Here is a 25,158-nt window from a genome sequence, read left to right as displayed (position 1 = left end):
CAGACTGGATGGACCATGCAGGTCTTTTTCTGCCGTCATCTACTATGTTACTTACAAAGTTCCATAGGTTAGTATGGAACTTTGTAAGTCTAAGTGCTTTGAAAATGAGCCCCATAGTAAAACAGTAGATGATGGCAAATAAAGACCTGTATGGTCCATCCAGTCTGCCCAATAAGATAAACTCATTGCATATGGTATGAAGTGATACATCTGATCTTGCTTTATACTTGCCATTTTTAGGGCACAGACCGTAGAAGTCCGCCTGGCACTGGCCTTGTTCCAAAATATCTGAAGTTCTTGTCAAAATCCCTGAAAAACTCCACTGCATCTCATCCAAATCTATTCAGCCTCGATCAGGGCATAGACCGTACAATTTGCTCAGTACCTAATCTCCGCTATCCTTCTCTGGATCCGATTCTTCTAAACAGGCTTCCTTTGTGTTTGTCCCACCCGTTTTTCAATTCTGTTACCTTGTCATCTCCACCACCTCCCTGACATTATTCCTGAGTCGGCCCCCTTTCAACCTCAACTCATGCCCTCTGGTTCTACCACCTTCCCGTCTCTGGAAAATGTATGTCTGTGGGGTTAGACCTTTCAAATATTTGAACATCTGTATCATATCACTCCTGGATAGAGCTGGTCTAGAGGGTGGCTACGAATCTGGTAAGCAGTCTTGGTCATAAAGCATATAGGGACAGGCTTAGGGACCTCAACATGTATACGCTGGAAGAGAGACGGGAGAGTGAATATGATAGAAACATTTAAATACCTCAGTGGCATTAATGTACAAGAGGTGAGCCTTTTTCAAATGAAGGAAAACTCTGGAATGAGGGGGCATAGGATGAAGAGGAAATAGGCTTAGGAGGAATCTAAGAAAATACTCTTTCACGGAAAGGGTGTGGAATGGCCTCCCGGTGGAGGTCGTGGAGAACGGGGACTGTGTCAGAATTTAAGAAAGTGTGGGACAGGCATGTGGGATCCCTTAGGAAAGAGTTAGTGGATACTGAGGATGGGCAGACTGGATGGGCCTTTTGGCCTTTATCTGCCGTCGTGTTTCTACGTTTCTTCAATGTTTCTCCTTTCCTCCAGCGTATAAATGTTTAGATCAGCAAGTTTTTCTATGTATGTCTTGTTATGCAAAGTCCCTACCATTTTAGTCGCTTTTCTCTGAACCGCTTCAAGTCTTTTTACGTCCTTAGCAAGATATGGCCTCCAAAACTGAACACAATACTTATTCTATGACTGTGCACACAGTTGTGCACCTACATTTGAGCGCCATTTATAGAATTTGGGGTTGATACAGAAGCACCGGCATGCATTACAAACTGTTTTGCAAGCGGGACCCTGCATTGCACATGAGAGGGGATGTAATGTTAGAGACACGATTGTACAGCCTAACAACTTTGTGGTGCATGATAGGAAAGGAATGGATCCTCAGAAGCTTAACCGAGATTGGGAGGCGGGGCTGGTGTTTGGATGATGGGGCTAGTGCTGGGCAAGACTTCTACGGTCTGTGTCTTCAGAAGCTTAGCCGAGATTGGGAGGCGGGGCTGGTGTTTGGGTGGTGGGGCTAGTGCTGGGCAAGACTTCTACGGTCTGTGTCTTCAGAAGCTTAGCTGAGATTGGGAGGTGGGGCTGGTGTTTGGGTGGTGGGGCTAGTTCTGGGCAAGACTTCTACGGTCTGTGTCTTCAGAAGCTTAGCCGAGATTGGGAGGCGGGGCTGGTGTTTGGGTGGTGGGGCTAGTGCTGGGCAAGACTTCTATGGTCTGTGTCCTGAAAATGGCAGATACAAATCAAGGTAAGGTATACACAAGAAGTAGCACATATGAGTTTATCTTGTTGGGCAGACTAGATGGACCGTGCAGGTCTTTTTCTGCTGTCATCTACTATGTTACTATGGTGCACGATAGAGTTCACGGGGAACACTAGAGTATATGGGCAGTGTGATTTCTGTGGCACTGCTGTTACAACCACTGTTTCCTCTAAGCTGAGTTGGAGTCCTCCACATACAGTCCTGCCAGTAGGCGGCGCTGTTTCATTATCACATTTCCAATAGTCAAGGACAAGCAAGCTGTACAGGGCTCCCTAGTGATTGAAAACACAATATTGAAGCACCGCCCCCAAGTAGCAGCAATGCTATTGGAGGATTCCCGCTCAGCTTAGGGGAACAGTGTTTACAATTCCTCTGTGGACTAATCCTATTGCAAATAAAACGTAGCTCAAACACAACACTTCCTGCACCTCTTATTTTACTATTTAGGTTATCATTGGTCCTTGCCAACAGATTTCCGTGGCGTGGGCAGCACCTCTTATCCTCTCATGACTATCGCAGTCATCTCAATACACAAATCCCCGGCACCCAAAGCGTGCACAAATTAATTGAACAATGAGCCCTTATCTACCAATAATTGTTTGCTAACAAGAAATTAATGATGTTAATTGGCAATCATTGTGATCAATGGTAAAGCAAAGCTTAGCAAAGGGTCCGATAAAATCCCCAGACTGCGTCAGCAGCGTCTTCTTTGTTTTAAAAGGTATCCTTTTGTCCCTGAGACTCCTTTTTGCATGTTTTTGTCTTTTCAGGACGCTAATCTGGTGCCGTGATAATGGTATGTAACTTTTAAGAGTGTTTAGGGCTATCTCTGGTATAGCCGCTATTAAGTCATCCGAAGCGATACGGAGGATGGCTTTTCTCTGGCGGGGTAAAAGCCTGAACTAAAAGTTTTAAAAGCTCCTCTTTAAACGGCTAGACATGTCATTGCCTGTGAGAGCGCAATTACAGGGTGTGGAAAAACCGGTGGCTCGTCATTTCTTTTTAAAGGCGCCCGCTGTTTTCTCACTCTATATGACCGTCAAAGCAGGGGGGAAAGATGTCCATCCTCAATCTATATGCCTCGGGCGTCAAGGCATTCAAATCCACGATGAGATAGCCATATGGTTTTCTGGTAGCGTCTTCAAAGGCCTCAAGAAAGAAACACGTCTTGCCTGTATACATTTGTCTGGTGAGACCAGCTATCTGCTGTTTATCTCGCAGATTCTTACACAACACCATATATATTTTGGACTTAAGGTGATGGTGCAGCTTGTTCTGCCTTGGCAAAATTTTTTTGGACGCTATATATAATACTTAAATTTCTGTGGTAGGTATATTTAGCAAAGGCTTTTTCAATCTCATTATTTTTACAACTGGTCTCCATAAAATCAACGATGACCAGATTTACTTTATGAGGCGGAAACAACAGGTCATCGTTAAACGGGTAACGGTTTGACAAATGTATAAACGGATAATGGTTTTGACAATTCTTCATACATAGGTTGCCAACAGATGTAACACCCTATGGTTTGATCGGATTTCATGCTGAATTTAAGATTGGTGTGGTCTAACAATTTCTTAACAAAGAAACTTTTACCACTATTAGAGGGCCCCTCCCATGATGCGCGAGAAGGGATGGCAGAAGCGTGCGTCAAACTAGTCAGTAGCCATAGCAAAAATGTAAACTCCCAACCGCCTCTGAATCATAGTAAATACTGCTTAGGATTTTTTTAAAACATGACTTCATAGGGTGGTGTTAGTTTCAACACTAGCGGTGTAGGTTGGGTGTGGAGCCGTCTAAGGGGAGTGAGGAGAGTAGGTGTAGGATTAGCCGCACATTGCATCTATGTACAGTGCCCTGACTGCAGCCGGTTGGCATGATGGTTTTGCTATATGAGAGGTAGAAGGTGGGGGACCAGGGGGAATGCAGAGAGAGAGAGGTTTGCTTATCTGTAACTTTTTTCCCCAAAGCAGGGAGGAAAAGTACATCTGCCTTATGGTTACTGATTATGTCCACACTTCTTGGAAGGGCAGAACTAGGATTCCCTGTAAGTTTGCTGATGGTGAGAAAAAGGAGATGGGGTCATGGTGGAGGTTGCAGACCTATTGATCTCACAAACAGAGAATGGCTGCTTGCTGAAAGCTGAGAGGAGGAGGAGAGATTGAAACCACCTTTTCAAAAACAGCTAGAGTTGCACACAGTATAAAATGTGTGGGTCTGGAGTTTTTTTCTCTGCCTGTTTATTGTGTGGGGTGGGATTGTGGCTGAAGACTGATTTTTTACATAGCCAAGAACAGCGTGCTGTACAAAGCAATGAGATAACATACAGCCATTGTGATCTCTTGAAAAAGAACGTACAGCATGCTAGTTCTTCCTGTCATTCTTAAAAGCAGCCAGAACTCATTACAGTTTAAATACAAGGTATCCTTTTGAAAGAAAAAGAAAACAAATGCCTATTTTCTTTCCTGTAAGAAAAAAAAGTTAAGCTGAATATGCACATATTCCTCCGAGGCTGTGCGTGTGTTTGGGGGTGGGGTGGGGGATTTTTGACATCATTTCATGTGACCCCATCCAAGATGGCAGCCAGTAATCGAAACAGGAAGTGATGTCGTACATCCAGTAGTAACCGCAATCTTGGGACAAGGGATGTGGCTATGACATCACTAAAAGGGGGCAGGGTTGGGGGGGGTAGAGTTATGCAAAAGAAGTGTGGCTTGGACAGGGCTACAACATATCCAGTGACATCAACAAGGGGGTGGGGCATGGGCAGTGATGTCATCAAAGGGGGTGGGCATCAGTGGGGCTTGGGTGTGCGGGCATGTCACCTGTCAAAATCAATTAGTTTCAACAAATACAGGCAAGAAATACTAGTAACAGTGTATAATCAAATGTGGGCAAGAGACACCGGGAAGAGAAACCATGGGTGAAGCAACCACGGCAGCAGAGAAGCTTTATTCACTGAGAACAAGATCCATTGCGGCCATGTTTCAGCAATGCCTGCATCTGGGGTATACAATCAGCATGAAAAACAATATGCTTATTAAACTGTTGATATGTTGCCTTCAATAAAAAAAACCACCAAGCAAAGCAGTTAACAATCAAAATATTATTACAATTATGGACAGAAGAGAGAAGAAGGGAAAAGGGCCAGAGAGGGAGGTAGCAGGGGGAGAGAAAGGGCTACTGCAGATAGGCACCACTTACCGTGCGAACTGATCTAAAGTAAAGAGATGAGTTTTCAGGACATCCAGAAATTTTGGATACGATTGTTTAGAGCGTAGTGAAAAAGCAAGAGGGTGCTAGAGCAAAGGTACAATCCTGCGTATGTCTAGTAGCGCTATAGAAATGATAAGTAGCAGTAGTACAATCCAGAAGAACGAACTGAAACGTGATGACTCCAGGCGGGAGCAATATCTAAAACACTAAGCGGCTCATTTTCAAAGTACGTAGACTTAAAAAGGTACATTTGTTACTATGGAACTTTGTAAGTCTATGCGCTTTGAAAATGAGCACCTTAATGAGTCAGTACAGTGCAGAGCACTCAATGCAATAGTCTGGGTGGTGAACAATCGCAGGTACTCTGCTGCTATAGCTGTGTTTTCCTTATTCTTGGCTTATCTTCCTGCTGTCCCTACTACTATTAAACATTTCTATAGCGCTACTAGACTTACGCAGCGCTGTACAAATCAACATGAAAAGACAGTCCCTGCTCAACAGAGCTTACAATCTAAATTGGACAGATGAACAGACAGCTAGGGGTGGGGAAATTGCAGTGGTAGGGGTGATAAGTGAGGGCGTTGAGTAAGAGAGTCATGGTTAGGAGTCGAAAGCAGTAGCAAAGAGGTGGGCTTTAAGCCTAGACTTGAAGACAGCCAGAGACTGAGCCTGACGTACCGGCTCAAGGAGTCTATTCCAGGCATAGGAAGCAGCGAGATAGAAGGAACGGAGCCGGGAGTTAGCAGTGGGGGAGAAGGGGGACGACAGGAGACATTTACCCAGCGAACGGAGTTCACGGGGAGGAGTGTAGGGAGAGATGAGAGCGGAAAGGTACTGAGGAGCTGTGGTGATTTAACCAGAGCTGACATTGTGATGTCATAATGCCTCAGTCCACCAATGCCTAAGAGCCAACCTCATCAGTGATGTCACAATGGCTTGACTGTCCTATACTTGGCTCATACTACTACTATTAAACATTTCTATAGCGCTACTAGACTTACGCAGAGCTGTACAAATCAACATGAAAAGACAGTCCCTGCTCAACAGAGCTTACAATCTAAATTGGACAGACGAACAGACAGCTAGGGGTGGGGAAATTGCAGTGGTAGGGGTGATAAGTGAGGGTGTTGAGTAAGAGAGTCATGGTTAGGAGTCGAAAGCAGTAGCAAAGAGGTGGGCTTTAAGCCTAGACTTGAAGACAGCCAGAGACTGAGCCTGACGTACCGGCTCAGGGAGTCTATTCCAGGCATAGGGAGCAGCGAGATAGAAGGAACGGAGCCGGGAGTTAGCAGTGCTATAGCTAACTATAGCTGCCGCTATAGCTGTGTTTTCCTTATTCTTGGTTTATCTTCCTGCTGTCCCCTGACCACACTTAATTATAGACCACCATGTGTTTCAATGCCTGTCCAATCTCGTCTCCCTGCTCAGATTGCCAACAACTGTCAATTACCACTAAACTGTGCCTTCTGGAGCCAGGCTAGCAAAAAGCTGTCAGTATTCCAGATGTCTACCAACCAGAGCCACCTTTCAAGCAAGAGCCCCTGGCGCACACATTAGGAGTGTGCTGCTATCATTCTCAAAATAATTCCCTAATCCCTTGTTGCATTTGTCAGTCTTGAATAGATTGCAAGCTCTGTTGAGCAGGGAATGTCTCCTACATGTTTTACTTACAGTGTTGCATACATCTAGTAGCGCTACAGAAATAAGTAGTTGCAGTAGTCATCTAGTCACCCGGCTGCTGGCTTCTTGAATTAGTCAGAGGAGGCAGAACACCTCAGGCTTCACGTTGTGAAAAGACGGGCTCCTGTTGCTCAGACAGCCTATGGAAGACCAGTCCCAAGCAGATAAATATACAGATCACAATTCTTTGTAAAGTCAATCATTTGTTTTAATTATGGCGATAATAATGATCTTACAAAAACTGCTCAGAAACCTACAGCACCTCCCACCATGTTTAAAATACTGTAACAATGCACTAGCTACACATTTTGCTCTATGAACAAAAAGAATATTAAAAACAGATATGACTTTTTCCCTTGATACAGACATTGCATGTCAGAACTCAAGTAAGTTGGGTTATTTTTCTATCCATTTTACTGCTGGTTTCAGTTCCCCCCCCCCCACCCCCCCAGAGGATATGCTCTTTGATCCTGAATACTGTTTTCACAGCTATCATTGAATGAGCAGCTGAGTTGTATTTTCACTTCTAATCGGGGTCCTCAACACCCTGCCAGTCAGGTCTTCAAGATACCCACGATGAATTTGCATGAATAGCTTTGTATACAATTGAGGCAGTGCAGGGAAATTTATTTTATGCACGTCCATGGTGGGGATCCTGAACAGCTGTCTGGGTGTGTCTAAAGGACTGGATTGAGAACCCCTGCGTTAAAGAATCTATTCTTAGTGGTTCCTAAACCTGGTTCTGAAGGCACCCCAGCCAATTAAGTCTTCAAGATATGTACAATAAAGCGAAAGCTACTTACCTGTAGAAGGTATTCTCCGAGGACAGCAGGCTGATTGTTCTCACTGATGGGTGACGTCCAGCGGCAGCCCAGGTCCTGGGCTGCCACTGGACGTCACCCATTAGTGAGAACAAGCAGCCTGCTTGTCCTCGGAGAATATTCGTTAGAGAGATTTGCATGCACTGCCTCCACTGCATGCAAATCTCACTCATGTATATTCATTGTGAATATCATGAAAAGCTGGCTGGCTTGGTGTGTCCCGACGATGACCGGTTTGAGAACCACTACGTTAATCTGCTGATCACATTTTTCCTCAAATATTTTTTGACACTTCCATCTTTGGACAGATTATCATTCAAAGTATACCTCCGTTGTGCCTGCTTTCGTGTTTTTCTTCCTAATGTAGGAAGGATGAATAGCCCAAGTGGCTGCTGTCTTCCTATCTGAATTCTAGAGTCATCCCTTTCGTAACGGGAGCTGGGAGAGTTTATGTCTACAATCAAGCAGTTCAGTATGTAATAACAATGACAACTTTAAGACAAATGTCCCTTTTTATTTCACACTTTTACATCATTGTCAGGACTGAAGTTTATAAAATTTCCTCTCATCAAGGTACTGCTGTGCTGATGATAATCAGAAACCTGTGCTATCACCCCCTCCTGCCTTCAAAACACCTGTAGGATGAATACTGCACAGTATTAAAGGATGAGTAGCAGGAAAGGGGGGGGGGGGGGGGGGAAGGAGGGCAGTGATAAGAAAAAGTTACACTACAAGAAAAATTAGAGCAAGGAAAGTGACGGTAAAGCTGGGGAAAGACTCAAGAAACAGGGCAACTTCTGTTTTAAGGAGTGAATGTAGTACTTTGCTGTTAGATTTGAAAGGTAATTCATCAAATCAACTAACCGCCAAACAGCATCAGATATCAGGTTATCATTACAGGACAGTATTATATGACGGCCTGATGATCTCATGAACTTTGTCACTAAATGAAATTAAGCAGTTATAACTGTTAAAGTTCTAAATATTTTTCAAGGATTTTGCAGTGGCTTGAACAGGATGCTAGGAAAGCTGAACTCTGCTATCTGTTTACCCAAACCTACAAGTGATGTACTTTCTGGGCGTCTTCACTGACATCAGAAACTAAGCAGGAAGGGCAACGATTTATGTGGCGCTCTTGGAACGGGATCTCAATAACACACTGACAGTATCCAATGCAAACAATACAGCGATTAAAAATGCCAGCCTGCTGAAAAAGGCTTAAGCAGGTCTATTCCAATCCAGAAACTCCATTATACCATCCATATGAAGATGTGCATGGTTGCACTGTAGGCAGAGTACAGTGGCCAGCTCTGATGAAGTCAGCTGAGCCACCAAAGATGCTGTGTGCTACCACTGCTTCAGAAGGGGGTTGGCATCAGAGGAAGGCACCAACATTACTATGAACCCCTACTTGTTTGTCCTGCCTTCCAGTCTGACCTGATGTAAAACTGTAACCCATAACCAAGAGAGCCTCAAAGCAAGCATGGTCAGGTGTAAGACATTAAGAAATGCAAATGCTAGTCAATGGTACGGTAGAAGTGAATGGAACTTGGTCTTTCTAATACCAAGATAAGAACGTGCAAGATGCAATCAATTAACTTCTGCAGTATGGAAGCTAACTGGAGAACAGCTCACATTCAGATTTGGGTAGTTGTGTTTTGGGGGTGGGTTTTACAAATACTGTGGCTGAAAACAGAGTGGAAAAGCCCAGAAAGTCAGAGAAAATTGATCCATTTCTCTGAACTTCAGTCCTGTCCCCCCCCAGCTCTTACCCTTATTCCGGTATTGAGATCCACACAGCTCTACCGATGAACCTCAACCCTACCCTGCAGTGCTGGTTTCCTACTGAGGCCCGGCAGAATTCCCTACTGTTCTTGTATTGAGACCCACACCACTGTAATAATGTACCTCAATGTAACCCCTGCATTCTTTCTTTCCCAAGACAATGCCAGAAAAGCTGTGTGCAACAGGATGGTGGCATTAGGTGGGCAGATGTCCCTTAGAGACAAGGCTAAGCAGTCATTTGTTTGCATGCTCTGTTAATCTCTTATTTCTACACACAGTAGTTGTACCCAGTGCTGCTTAGGACTGGCCTGGCCCATCCTTTTCCATTGCTTGATACAGTGATACACACTGAGAACATAGGCTGCTGTGCGTAGTCTGCTTATAACACAGAACTGTTTAAATCAGTGGCTCCATTTATCTCTAAAGAGACCCAACCTCATATCTGCAAAAGGGACAGATGGGGATGGAGCTCACATTCTTGTAATCTCAGATTTAAAAAGAAAAAAAAAAAAAAAGAGAGTCCTTTAACATGTTTGCCATAATAAATTAAAAAAAACAAAAGCCCAACATAACACCCCCATTCTTCTGCTAGTCTCTTTCCTTATGCCCTGGAGGCATTGCGCCGGCAGCTAAAATCCTGAGTGGTGAATGAGAAATTGTAGATTTCCTTGGCTAGCTTTTCTCCAAGCCGACATGGCCTCCTCTCTTCCAGATGGGCTTCACGTCTACTCTGGGTCCTTTTCATTATTCCAAACCAAGGATATAGTTGATTCCTTGTACCAGTCCAATAATCACAGGCTGCCAAGCAACTAGATAACGCAACCAGTCCAGCAGCTGTCCATACATCACGTGCGGCCTTTCCCAGCTGGAGATCAGTCAAGTTAAAGAGAAAAATAAGCAAGTACAGAGACACGACAGAGCCAATAACTTACAGCAATATCTGGGTAAAGACTGTTCTGATGTGCTGCTCCCTGCATAATACAAACCAACCCACACCTGCAACAAGACACTGTCCTGAGTTCCAGTTTCTCTTGGGTTGAGTAAAATTTCATTATCACCGTAGCTGTGTGCTATTTCTTCTTGGAATACTCTCATGCATTATGAAGCATGGAAGAAGTCTGTGAAAGTTAGGGCCACTTCTTTCAACATCGGGCTTTAGGAGAGGGGCACACTAACCAAATTGGGGGGTGGAAACGTATTTGATATATCACCTTGTTGTAATACAAACAAGCAGTTTACATACATTATATGCAGGTACTTTCAAAATACATAACAGCACCCATTATACAAACACTCTGTCCCTTCACTGATCCTGAATGAGGGAAAAGGTAGAAGCAGACAGCCATTTCTATAACTAGTGAGTACAGACAACACAGGTTCATTATGAAATCCCCTCTCCATGGAGGAGATGCTTAAAGAGCAGACGCCATGTTACTAAAGATTTTCCATGGGGCTGGATCACAACAATCATGGTCTGAGGAGAAGGAATTCCAACTGGTCAGGTTGTAGGGTATGATCAACCCAATCCTCAGGGACCACCTGGCCAGTTGGGTTTTCAGGATACCCACAATGATATATATCTGCATGCAATATAGGAACTGCATACTAATACATCTCATGCATATTAACTCTGGACATCCTGAAAATTTGACTGGCCAGGTGGCCCCCGAGGACTGGGTAGAAAACCATCGCTCTCAGGTGAGTCCGTGACTTGAATCCAACAAGGTTAAAAAAAAAACCTGAGAAAATGAGGATTCAAATAACTACAACCCTGACCCTATTTACCTTTTCATACTCTTAAGAGCAAGGAGTTGATCTGACAGTTATTGAGAAGCCATACTAAATCAATAAACTTGGCGCTTCTAGAATGCAAAACAAAGTCCACCTTTTCAGAAGAGATGGTCATTTAACCTCCAATTCTCAAAGAAATATTAACCCCCCCCCTCTTTATGCCAAACAGGTTAGAGCCCAACAACTCAGAGATTTATCAAGAACACAGGGTCATGCTTGAAAACAGCAGAGTTGTGAAAGCACAGTGGAAAGTAAAAAAAGGGGACCCATGAGGAAATGTAGAAGTAGCATTTGACAAACCACATAAGAAAAGGCATACTTCATAAACCACTATTACACTCATATTGAGCAGAAGCAGAACATTAAAGGCCGAACAATGATTACCTAGGGAGGTGGAGAAAACTAGTGTAAAGGCATCGGAAAGGATGACAGATAGCAGGTAGGAAAACACAGATACTGCTCTGTAAAAAGGCTCATGTGGTTCTCATTCTCAACCCCCCACCCCCAATGCCAATCACAGTAACAGGGAGAAAGACTGCATACCAGGCAACATCCCCCTGTTCTGTCACCCTGGGCCAGACTGCCAGTTTAAATTATGGGAGATACCATACAACTACACAGTATCTGACTTCAGGCAGCAAAGAGGGTGCATTTCGATGTGGAGTTACTTTTTTCCTTCTCTATTGCTGGTTGGGAGGCGGGACTAGTGCTGGGCAGACTTATACGGTCTGTGCCGGGGCTGGTGGTTGGGCGGCAGGGATAGTGCTGGGCAGACTTATACGGTCTGTGCCAGAGCTGGTGGTTGGGAGGCGGGGATAGGGCTGGCCAGACTTATACAGTCTGTGCCCTGAAGAGGACAGGTACAAATAAAAAAAGTAGCACATATGAATTTATCTTCTTGGGCAGACTGGATGGACCGTGCAGGTCTTTTTCTGCCGTCATCTACTATGTTTTGCTGCTTGATATGTATGGTTGGGGGGGGGGGGGGGAGATATAGAGAGCAAGGTGGGGGTGTGCCACAGGGGGATCAGAGGGAGGGAGTGCAAACTCTGGGATAGAGAAAGAACTGAGGCAGAGAGGGCTAGGCATAGGGAGAGACAGCAATCTACAGCAGGAAGAGAGATCTGGAAGACTTGCTGGGAAACAGGGTGAAAAAACCAGGAGAGCAGACAGGGATGGAGAGAGGTGAGAAAGAGCTGAGGGACAGAGAAGTCTGCCTAAACTGGAGAAGGGGCACAGAAAGCTAGGGATTTAACCTGATCGGGAGAAGGGGAAAAGGTTAGGGGACAGGGTGGAACATGGAGTTAACATTCCTGAGGAAGGAAAAATCTGGGGAGGGGAGGGGTGGGATAGGAGGAACCAGGCCTTATGATGGAGGAATTCTGCACATTAGAAAAAAAGGTGTTAGATAATTCCAAAGAGACAAAGTGTGCAGAATTTTTTAAATATTATGAGCAAGCTGGACTATTGTAATGCATTGTACTTGGGGAGGGGGGTATCAGTTTCTGCAAGTGAAACAAAACAGCAGCACGACTGCTCACTGGGGCCTCAAAGTGCATTGCATGTGACACCCATCTTGAAGCAACTGTACTGGTTGCCACTGGTCAGTAGGATCCAATTCAAAGTACTGACACTTACTCACCAAGGCCTTCATGACACAGCACCATGGTATCTTTTGCAGATTTAAAAGTGTACCACTCAATGTGGTCTGTGGATACAAACTGTAGAAAGAGAAAGGTCATGGCTCTGGGGGAGATGGGTGATGCTGACACAAGGGCAGCGGCCCTTTGAATTACAGGTCTGCTCTCATGGAAGCACTGGCCCAGATCTTTACGTCTTCGTACAAATTTAATGACTCATTTGGGTTTTTTTTTTCTCTGGCTTACGATGTGGCTCAGAGTATTGGCATAGTAATACGAGACATTTCAGCACACGCCCTCATTTATTTTGTTGGATGTTGTTTTTCTTGTGTACTTTTTTAAATGTGTGTTTTATTGTAGTCTGCTTAGTTCATAGGTGAAATATAAATTACTAAAATAAATAATTTTCACAGAATTTAAAAAACTTTTGCACGGTAATTTTTTCAAGAGTCATTTTTGGACCTAGCAGGTAGCTGCCCTTCCAGCACATCTTAAAGCATTATCATGTCACAAAAAACAACTTTTTAAAATGATGTGCTGTACAAATGAGTCTGTATGTATTTGTAGAATGTGTCTTCTGTTACAGCTCATGCCTGAGGCATATCCCCCTTCTTCAGTACTATTTATGGAAGTAAACTCCCCCCCCCCCCCCCCCCCCCCCCCGTACTCAGACCGGATCTTCAATTGCTATCTCATATCCAGTGACCAGCATTGAAGATCTGGATTCATTTTTGACCGTGGCAACTTAACCAGTCAAGCTGCTATTCAGCGCTAACCAGTTAAGTGCGTAACGGTTATTTTATTTTTTGTTACATTTGTACCCTGCGCTTTCCCACTCTTGGCAGGCTCAATGCGGCTTACATGGGGCAATGGAGGGTTAAGTGACTTGCCCAGAGTCACAAGGAGCTGCCTGTGCCTGAAGCGGGGAACAGTTCCTCAGTTCCCCAGGACCAAAGTCCACCACCCTAACCACTAGGCCACTCCTCCACTGTTGCTACTATTTGAGATTCTACATGGAATGTTGCTATTCCACTAGAAGTCGGGCCTTGCAGATCACCAATGTGGCCACGCAGGCTTCTGCTTCTGTGAGTCTGACATCCTGCACGTACGTGCAGGACGTCAGACTCACAGAAACAGAAGCCTGCGCAGCCTTCTACATGGAATGTTGCTAGTGGAATAGCAACATTCCATGTAGAATCTCCAATAGTATCTATTTTATTTTTGTTACATTTGTACCCTGTGCTTTCCCACTCATGGCAGGCTCAATGCTTACATGGGGCAATGGAGGGTTAAGTGACTTGCCCAGAGTCACAAGGAGTTGCCTGTGCCTGAAGTGGGAATCCAACTCAGTTCCTCCAAAGTCCACCACCCTAACCACTAGGCCACTCCTCCACTCTATTTATGCAGCCCATTTTAACCAGTAAATATAGCCGGTTTGGCGCTGAATATGCACTGGTAATCGCAAAGACTAAGAAGGCATAACCAGTTATCTCCTGCTGAATAGCCATGGTTAGGTGCTAAAATGCTATTTAACCAGGCAGGAGCCGTTCCTTTAAATAGTTTTGAATATCTGCCAGACTGTGAAGACTTCGGCAATCAAAAAATTTTGGTTATATAGTGAGGACAGTTCCAAATGAGCGAGGCAAACCAGAAGTAAAAGCATCAAAAAAGTTTATTTGCCAAAATCTACTGCTACAAAGACCCTACCCAGGCCATGTTTTGGCACAAAGCCTTCCTCAGGGGTCGTAGCAGTTCAAAGCAAGTCAGCTTCAGAGTTACATACGGAAAAACACCAATGTTACACTGGAGCAATACCTACTGCAAGGCATAACAACCAGTCGCCTGTGATGCTTTTACTTCTTGTTTACCTCCGTCATTTGAAACTCTCCTCACTCTCACCCTCGTTGGTGCTGTGTGTAGATCAGTGAAACAGACTCCCGCTTTCATGCATTTTAAATGATATTTTTAGACACCAGAAGATAAAAGTGGCCTAGTGGTTAGGGTGGTGGACTTTGGTCCTGGGGAACTGAGTTGGATTCCCACTTCAGGCACAGGCAGCTCCTTGTGACTCTGGGCAAGTCACTTAACCCTCCATTGCCCCATGTAAGCCGCATTGAGCCTGCCATGAGTGGGAAAGTGCAGGGTACAAATGTAACAAAAATAAAATAGATACTATTGGAGATTCTACATGGAATGTTGCTACTATTGGCGATTCTACATGGAATGTTGCTACTACTGAGATTCTACATGGAATGTTGCTATTCCTCTAGCAACATTCCATGTAGAAGGCTGCGCAGGCTTCTGTTTCTGTGAGTCTGACGTCCTGCACGTACGTGCAGGATGTCAGACTCACAGAAGCAGAAGCCTGCGTGGCCACATTGGTGATCTGCAAGGCCCGACTTCTAGTGGAATAGCAACATTCCATGTAGAATCTCAAATAGTAGCAACAGTGGAGGAGTGGCCTAGTGGTTAGGGTGGTGGACTTTGGTTCTGAGGAACTGAGTTCGATTCCCGGCACAGGCAGCTCCTTGTGACTCTGGGCAAGTCACTTAACCCTCCATTGCCCCATGTAAGCCGCATTGATACTGCCATAAGTGGGAAAGCGCGGGGTAGAAATATAACAAAAATAAATAAATAAAAAAACAGACGGATGTGAAGATTTACATGGTGCTGTCCCTAAGAAACATCTCTCCAATCCCCCATCCTAACTCCAAGCAGTTCCAACACATTCCTGTAGTGATTGCTATCATCACAATCGCTCTTCTGCACTGATCCACCCTCAGGGAACGCACACACGACCCCCCCCATTCATGTTCCACTTTCTGCAGTAACATTATAAGGCACTTCCCAGAGTTGCATCAACTTTCAAAAACAAAAAGAAACATTTATCATGCAGGCTGACGTTTCCAACAGGACAGGCTTGTATGCCAAGTCTTTTAAACAATCACCATTCATAAAAGTTTCAGGGGCCGGTATGTTACCTCTATTCTGACCTTGGCACCACAGCAGCTAGTAAACACTGGGTCCATTTAAACTATCCTGACTTTAGAAGCAGTAGGGGCTCCTATGAGCTGGGCCAGTCCCAGCAGGTTACAATTATTCTGTTTGAGGTTGTGGAAAAGCGGAATGTACACTCACAGAAGGCTTCTTAGCAGCTATACCTTACATAAGATCTATGCTGTTAAATCTTTCCTTAAAGGAAATAATATTAAATTACTAACATATGTTGTGACAAGCAGCCGCCTCCTACTATTTCACTAAAATATCTTCACTCATTCATTATGCAGCCGTTAAGTTATTCCTTCAGGGCTGACCGAGTTTCCCCTCTTTTCTTCACTTCCATTTGCTCCCCCTGTTACCTTTAGGTTCATATCTTAAATTTTGCTGTTGGTTTTATGGCTTCTTTCTCCGAATCAGCCAAATAATCTAGCTAGCTGGGTTATCCCTTAACCTCCTCTCGGCCTCTATAGTTCTCTGAAGGCAAACTGCTGTCATAAATTTCTAATCACGGGATCATCCAGTACTGATAACTATGTTTCCGTGACCAGAAGCAGGCCCTAATTGATCCTGTTCAATCCAGTCTCTTATAATTTTGCGTTAAACATAAGCACAGTGAACTGGGGGTGTTAAGATACAGGAGACAAATTTGCTCACTTGATGGTAATCAAGTTTCTGAGCTTAACTACATAAAAAAAATAATTCCTGTTCCTACCTAAGACCACTGGAATAACATTAGGAACTAACTGAATAAATGACCTTGATGGATTAGGAAAATTTTGAGAGAAAAACTGAACGGAATTCAAACATGCGTGGGATAAACACAAAGGAATCCTGTTACGAGGGAAGGGATCCTCAGAAGCTTAGCTGAGATTGGGTGGCAGAGCTGGTGGTGGGAGGCGGGGCTGGTGGTTGGGAGGCGGGGATAGTGCTGAGCAGACTTATACGGTCTGTGCCCTGAAAATGACAGATACAAATCAAGGTAAGCTATACACAAAAAGTAGCACATATGAGTTTATCTTGTTGGGCAGACTGGATGGACCGTGCATGTCTTTTTCTGCCGTCATCTACTATGTTACTATGTTGTCCGTCCCTTCACCAACAGATATTTTTCTCCAGTCCTCTGCATTGCTGGCCCTGACCAGCTGCTACTCTAGCAAAGAACTGAGAACGTTGCTGGTGAAATTGAAGGAAGGTGTGAAGCCTGCTTCTTTCAGTACACAACTGCTAGTCAAGCATTTTGAGAAACGCATGGATGATAGAAGTAGTCAAGAGAGGAAAATCTGTCTCTTTTTTTTTAGAAATTGTAAACTGCTTTGATGAGGAATGTGAACGATTACAGGAGGACCTTGCGAGACTGGGAGAATGGGCGTGCAAGTGGCAGATGAAGTTCAATGTTGACAAGTGCAAAGTGATGCATGTGGATAAGAGGAACCCGAATTATAGCTACGTCTTGCAAGGTTCCGCGTTAGGAGTTACGGATCAAGAAAGGGATCTGGGTGTCGTCGTCGATGATACGCTGAAACCTTCTGCTCAGTGTGCTGCTGCGGCTAGGAAAGCGAATAGAATGTTGGGTGTTATTAGGAAGGGTATGGAGTCCAGGTGTGCGGATGTTATAATGCCGTTGTATCGCTCCATGGTGCGACTGCACCTGGAGTATTGTGTTCAGTACTGGTCTCCGTATCTCAAAAAAGATATAGTAGAATTGGAAAAGGTACAGCGAAGGGCGACGAAAATGATAGTGGGGATGGGACGACTTTCCTATGAAGAGAGGCTGAGAAGGCTAGGGCTTTTCAGCTTGGAGAAGAGACGGCTGAGGGGAGATATGATAGAAGTGTATAAAATAATGAGTGGAATGGATCGGGTGGATGTGAAGCGACTGTTCACGCTATCCAAAAATACTAGGACTAGAGGGCATGAGTTGAAGCTACAGTGTGGTAAATTTAAAACGAATCGGAGAAAAGTTTTCTTCACCCAACGTGTAATTAGACTCTGGAATTCGTTGCCGGAGAACGTGGTACGGGCGGTTAGCTTGACGGAGTTTAAAAAGGGGTTAGATAGATTCCTAAAGGACAAGTCCATAGACCGCTATTAAATGGACTTGGAAAAATTCCGCATTTTTAGGTATAACTTGTCTGGAATGTTTTTACGTTTGGGGAGCGTGCCAGGTGCCCTTGACCTGGATTGGCCACTGTCGGTGACAGGATGCTGGGCTAGATGGACCTTTGGTCTTTCCCAGTATGGCACTACTTATGTACTTATGATGTAGCTCCCCTCCTCCCCACTCCAAGAACAGTCAAGAAAAGTTTTTAAACCAGATTACACATTGATGCGGAAGAACATTTCCATGTTATCAACTATACAGAATACCAAAAGCCCCCCCCCCCCCCCCCCCCCCCCCCCAAAAGGGCTCCAGTAGGTGCTGTGTCTGTATGGTGCATGCCATATTATGCAATGTTATAGGACATGGAGAAGGAGTACCCTAATCGTTAGTGCAGCAGGCTTTGATCCTCATGACCTTGGGCAAGTCACTTAACCCTCCACTGGCCCAGGCACAAAACCTTGAGACTCCAAGCGTTCTAGGGCCAGAGAAAGTACCTGCATATAATGCGTGCAGTGCTGCGTACATCTAGTAGCACTATAGAAATGATCAGTTGTAGTAGTAGAGGAATCCACTGAGAACTGATGGGGATCAGTAGAATATAAAAGACTTTTTAAAAATAAACCCATTCTGACACATCTTAGTTTCAACTTGGGTCAAAGTGCATGTGGTTTAAAGTGATTTCTGCAATATAACAGAGAGGGTAATAGTGATGTTTATCAGTAACACAGAGGCTAACTAGTGGAGGAGTGACCTAGTGGTTAGAGCACAGGTCTTGCAATCCAGAGGTGGCCGGTTCAAATCCCACTGCTGCTCCTTGTGATCTTGGGCAAGTCACTTAACCCTCCATTGCTTCAGGTACAAACTTAGATTGTGAGCCCTCCTGGGACAGAGAAATATCCAGAGTACCTGAATGTTAACTCACCTTGAGCTACAACTGAAAAAGGTGTGAGCAAAACCTAAATAAATAAAAGTTACTTGGAAAGTGAGGAGGTTAAGGCTAGTATCCAGCTGAGAAAGCAGAGAACACGGCTCACTCCTGCCTTTTAGCAGTTCATGTTTTACAAGACCATGAGGCTGCTGCTAGGGTTGCCAACTTCTTGAGCGAGGAAAACCCAACATCTCCTTGTGGACCTTGCTCCACCTCCTACCATTCCTTGCCCCTCCCCCAGACCCTCCAAACTAACACTCTGCCAATAGCGTAACTAAATCAAAAGGAAAAACAGCCACTTCTCTAATTCTTTAACAAAATAACGTGTGAAATAATCATAGACTAGGCAGCACAAACGTAACACTGCAGAAATCTAACATAATAATTTGCTCCTCCAACATTCCAATGTGTGTCACTGGGATTATAACCACCTGCTGACGTCACTCCAACATTCTCCGTCCTCCCTCCCTCCCAGTTAGGAGTTAAAAGCAGCATTAAACAGGTGGGCTTTTCCAAACATCATAACTTACCACCTGCAGACCTGGGAAAGGGGGGAATGGACTTTCTCATGCTGAGGACTAATGGGAGAATGGGAATAACAAAATGCAGTCATTCTGCTGTGACCCTCCTGTCACCCAGTTGTTTCTGCAAAAGGGATTGTTCAACTGAATTCTCAGGGACAAACTGAAAAAAACTGAAATTCCAAGGTAGTATAAAATTTTTATGCAAGAAGAAAACATTTTTCTTGTGACCCAGTTGCACGCAGGTGTTTTATAAAAAATAGATTTCCAGGGAATGTTAATGGATTCTTGCATTTTTCACAGAAGAGCCGCATGCAGTTGGGTCGCCAGACAAATAGCGAGGGCAAGAGCAGCAGAACCAGGCCTGGCTCCAGGGCAGATTGCAACTCAATGACCTGCATGTGGAGATATTGTAATTGTTTGTGGGTGGAGGTTCACTAGATTCTCATACCAGAGCATCCTATTTTAATTATTTGTACTGAAGATGTTTTCCTCTGGCGGATACCTTTATTGTATTTGATCCGTTTCTCTCTTATGTACTGTATGAAACTCAGAAGAAAAACAGATAAAATAGGAATGAATCATGTGTCAGACCTAATTTAAAAAAACCCCCCACAAAAAATCTTTATTGATTCCAAGACCATGTTCAAAAAAAGACTAAACTATAAAGGCATAAAAAGGCCTCACACATTTGAACAGCTCTGGAACTCATTGCCAGAGGATATGGTAATGGCGGTTAGCGTATTTGGGTTTAGAAAAGGTTAGGACAGGTTCCTGGAGGAAAGGTCCATAGTCTATTATTCAGATGGACATGGGGGGAAACCACTGCTTACCCTGGGATTGGTAGCATGCAAATGTTGCTACTAATTGGGATTCTGTCAGGTACTTGTGACCTGGATTGGCCACTGGTGTAAGCAGGATACTGGGCCAGATGGACCATTGGTCTGACCCAGTATGGCTTTTCTTGTGTTCTTAACAACCCTTACTGCATGCCAATTACATGCTCTCTCAATCACTGGTCTTAAAATTTTTTTTTTCAAATCAACATTTAAACTGAATACCCTACTTTTTTCTTCTGAAAATGCTTTGATGTCCCCATGAATACCCCACCCTCCCACTCTGTCAGACTGTCAAAGTAATGCTTTGATGTTTCTCTTATATATACTATCTGCTAACACATTTGCTTATTTCCGATCTGACGAAGAAGGGCAACCTTCGAAAGTTAATCAAGAAATGTATTAAGTTATGTCCAATAAAAAAGGTATCATCTTATTTTCTTTTCCATGTTTTATTTTGTTTGATTTCTATTGATATTCTTCTGAAAACAAACCTATCTTAAAACGTGAGTGTTCTAATGATTTCACCAACAAAATTAAAAGTTCTCCATTAGGTCCTACAGTCTCATCAAGCTGAGGAGAAGACTTCCTCTCCCTCACTATGCATAGCCAGCTGGGACTCATTCTACCAGGGCACAGACGAATTTCTTGAAAAAAAAAATCCTCAAGGGTCTAAAAGGCCTAGAACCTGCCCTCTCGACCCCTTCCCAGCAAACATACTATGAGTTAGCAGAGGCCTCATTGAAGTCACTAAAATTGTTAACGCCTCTCTTGTGGAAGGGCAGCTGCCAACAAAACTAAAAAGAGCTGTGGTACGCCCCCTACTGGAAAAGAGCTCCCTTACCGTTCCTCTCTTGGCAAGAGTCTGCAGTTAACTCAACAACTGGCTAACTGAAGTGAATTGGCTAGACCCACGTCAATCTAGCTTCAGACCTTGGTATGGAACAGAGACCGTTCTTGTTTCCCTTCTTGATGATCTGCCTCGATACTAGTGTTGGTGGATTTCTCAGCAGCCTTTGACATTGTGAATCATAATATCATGCTTACAAGACTGGCAGAATCAGTGGCACGGTATTTACATGGTTCAAATCAGGTCTGGTCAACAGCAGCACTTCAGTACCTCGGGAACTGAACGGAGGTGCCACAGGGATCCATACTGTCTCCCATTTTATATCTACCTCAAACCGCTGGTTGAGCTGCTCCGGTTGACGGACACAAAATTCTTATATCTATTATGATGATGCGCAGCTCTATTCATACCCGTTGAATGAGATCTACACCCAGCCTTGAGTGGAGGAGTGGCCTAGTGGTTAGAGTGGTGGACTTTGGTCCTGGGGAACTGGGTTCGATTCCCACTGCAGGCACAGGCAGCTCCTTGTGACTCTGGGCAAGTCACTTAACCCTCCATTGCCCCATGTAAGCCGCATTGAGCCTGCCATGAGTGGGAAAGCGCAGGGTACAAATGTAACAAAAAGAAAATAGATACTATTGGAGATTCTACATGGAATGTTGCTACTATTGGAGATTCTACATGGAATGTTGCTATTCCACTAGCAACATTCCATGTAGAAGGCTGCGCAGGCTTCTGTTTCTGTGAGTCTGACGTCCTGCACGTATGTGCAGGACGTCAGACTCACAGAAGCAGAAGCCTGTGCGGCCACATTGGTGATCTGCAAGGGCCGACTTCTACATGGAATGTTGCTAGTGGAATAGCAACATTCCATGTAGCAACAGTGGAGGAGTGACCTAGTGGTTAGGGTGGTGGACTTTGATCCTGGGGAACTGAGTTCGATTCCCGGCATAGGCAGCTCCTTGTGACTCTGGGCAAGTCACTTAACCCTCCATTGCCCCATGTAAGCCGCATTGAGCCTGCCATGAGTGGGAAAGCGCAGGGTACAAATGTAACAAAAAGAAAATAGATACTATTGGAGATTCTACATGGAATGTTGCTATTCCACTAGCAACATTCCATGTAGAAGGCTGCGCAGGCTTCTGTTTCTGTGAGTCTGACGTCCTGCACGTACGTGCAGGACGTCAGACTCACAGAAGCAGAAGCCTGCGCGGCCACACTGGTGATCTGCAAGGGCCAACTTCTACATGTAGAATCTCAAATAGTAGCAACAGTGGAGGAGTGGCCTAGTGGTTAGGGTGGTGGACTTTGGTCCTTGGGAACTGAGTTTGATTCCCACTTCAGGCACAGGCAGCTCCTTGTGACTCTGGGCAAGTCACTTAACCCTCCATTGCCCCATGTAAGCCTGCCATGAGTGGAAAAGCGTGGGGTACAAATGTAATAAAAAATAGACTAACCGAAACTCAGGCATGAGCAAGCAACAAACTCTGCCAGAACCCAAACAAAACAGAGATTCTTTGGGGACATAACACATTTGGACAAATACCTTTTGGGAAGTATGAACTCCCACTAAAAACACAGGTTGGGAATCTTGGGATACTGCTGGCCTCACTCACTCTGATCCCACAAATTTTGACAACCTTTAAAAATGGTCTCTATTGCCTGCGGCAGCTACAAACTTTATCTCCATATATTGATAAGACGAGTCTGACCAGTGGTCCTTGCCATGATAACATCACAACTAGACTACTATAATGCCCTGTACACTGGTCAAAGCAAAAAGACTTTGTATCAGATCCAATTAATTCAGAATGCTGCAGCACGAATGATAGAAGGCTGCAAGCGGCGTGACCACATTACACCTTTCCAGCAAAAACTACACCGGCTACCAGTACTTTACAGGGCTAAACTTTGATTTTCAAGGTCCTCAGACAAAATGGGCCAGAGTACATAAAGAATGTTAGCCCTTTAAACTCCTCTGAGACCTTTAAGGTCCTCTCAAGGAGCATCACTATCTGTAACCCCATCAAAAGAAATTGTACGATGTGATACCCGCCAGTAAACTCTCTCAGGAGTAGCCCCGACGCTCTGGAATTTACTCCCAGAAGGGCTACATATAACGAGACTACCTCTACTTCAGGAAGCAGGTGAAAGTCTGACGCTTCTTCCAAGTCTTTAATACTTAGGGTGACTGACAGTATACACCACTCTGCACCTGGACTAGCTTGCTAGACACACTGTAACTTACACCAGTTCCTTATATCTTGTTTAAAACTGTACGAAGAACGACCCTTCCCTTTATCCTAACTCTGTACCACCCATCAATATATTTGCACTTGGCTCCCTGGCTACATGGTAAGCTGTACTGTAGAAAATCAGTAGTATCATATCTATGCTATTTGAATGCTCCAATGCATGTTCATTAGATGATTCAGTAGTAAGAACATAAGAAAAGCCATACTGGGACAGACCAAAAGTCCATTAAGCCCAGCATCCTGTTTCCAACAGTGGCCAACCCAGGTTACAAGTACCTGGCAAGATAACAAAAAAACAGTACAATACATTTTATACTGCTTATCCTAGAAATAAGCAGTGGATTTTCTCAAGTCTGTTTTATTAATGGCTTATGGACTTTTCTTTTGGGAAGCTATCCAAACCTTTTTTAAACCCCGCTAAGCTAACTGCTTTTACTACATTCTCTGGCAAAGAATTCCAGAGTTTAATTACATGTTGAGTGAAGAAATATTTTCTCCAATTTGTTTTAAATTTATTACTTTGTAGCTTCATTGCATCCCCCTAGTCCTAGTATTTTTGGAAAGAGTAAACAAGCGATTCATGTCTACCCATTCCACTCCACTCATTATTTTATAGATCTCTATCAAATCTCCCCTCACCCGTATTTTCTCTAAGCTGAAGAGCCCTAGCTGCATGACTCTTCAATTTCCTCTGGAGTCTTTCATGAGGTACTTTGTCAAATGCTTTTTGAAAATTCAGATACACAATATCAACCAGTTCACCTTTATCCACATGTTTATTCACCCCTTCAAAGAAATGTAGTAGATTTCCCTTCACTAAATCCATGTTGACATTACATTATATCTCAGTTATCTGAATTTCAGTGCTGTTAAATGTGTATACTTTTGATACTGTTTCATGGCAGTCCTATTAGGTTTTAATCTACTGTTCTCAAATTTATATCATTCTACTTGTCATTTTACTACCGTTATGCTGTTAACAACATTGTAGATTTGATGTTAAACTCTATCTGTTGTACATCACCCTGGGTGAATCTCTTCATAAAGGCAGTTAATAAATCCCAATAAATAAAAATAATGTAACTCCCTTCAAAAGGTATGCCACATACAACTCTTCTGAACCACCACTTAAGTTCAGTCTTTTGCTGTTATCTCATTTGGATTACTGTAATGGTTTATACGGTTCTCTTTCTATTCAATCTCTTTCTGGACTTCAATTCCTTCAAAATACAGCAGCTAAAATGATTTTTTTTGTTTGAAGAAGTTACGCTGGCTGCCTCTCCAGACTTTTGTGAGACAAATGTGGAATTAAGAAATGATTTGTTCTTTATGATGAATGTCTTTGTCTTACCAACACAAACTGCAAGACTGCATTTTATGTATGAGGAAAGCTCAGCAGACATTTTGCCTTTGAAAGTACTTGGCATGAAAAGGCAGATTAGATGCAAATAATGTAATCTGAAATATCTTAAAAAATTGTCTGCCAAAACTTTTCCAAGTGGTCCTTAGAAGAAGAGTGCAAATGCTAAATAGACGCTGAAGTCTTCTGTCTTCTTCACCTCTTCCATAACGACTTTAATCAACACTAAGTTGTTCCTTTCAGCTTTCTTCCATTTTTTTTGTTAGCTAGCCATTCAGATTTCATTCATATTATCCAGTCTACCATCTCCCCTCTTTTTACTGCATCTACCTACAGCTTTTCATCTCTTTTCCTCATTCTGGCCCTCACATTCTCCTTTCTCTTATTCCCCAGTCTTTCACTAGCTTTTTCCTCTCTCACACTGCCATTCAGCATCTCCTCTCTCTCTCTCTCTACTGGTCTGTGCCAGAGCCGGTGGTGGGAGGCGGGGATAGTGCTGGGCAGACTTATAGGGTCTTTGCCAGAACCGGTGGTGGAAGGCGAGGATAGTGCTGGGCAGA

The 25,158-nt window shown here is 43.9% G+C and overlaps 1 protein-coding gene across 1 annotated transcript in view; it reads right to left on the bottom strand.

Moving 5' to 3' along the window:
- Window positions 1-7,680: 7,680 nt before the first annotated feature.
- Window positions 7,681-25,158, bottom strand: part of RNF121 (ring finger protein 121) — a 104,482-nt gene continuing 87,004 nt past the window's right edge. The window contains exon 9 of the mRNA XM_030199973.1: window positions 7,681-10,181. Within this exon, the coding sequence (XP_030055833.1) occupies window positions 10,061-10,181 (121 nt within the window). The 3' untranslated portion in view covers window positions 7,681-10,060. The remainder of the gene's footprint in view (window positions 10,182-25,158) is intronic.

This window comes from Microcaecilia unicolor, chromosome 4, assembly GCF_901765095.1.
Source record: "Microcaecilia unicolor chromosome 4, aMicUni1.1, whole genome shotgun sequence".
NCBI lineage: Eukaryota > Metazoa > Chordata > Amphibia > Gymnophiona > Siphonopidae > Microcaecilia > Microcaecilia unicolor.
The sequence above is the reverse complement of the archived record's forward strand: the minus strand, read 5'-3'. Positions and strand labels throughout refer to the sequence as shown.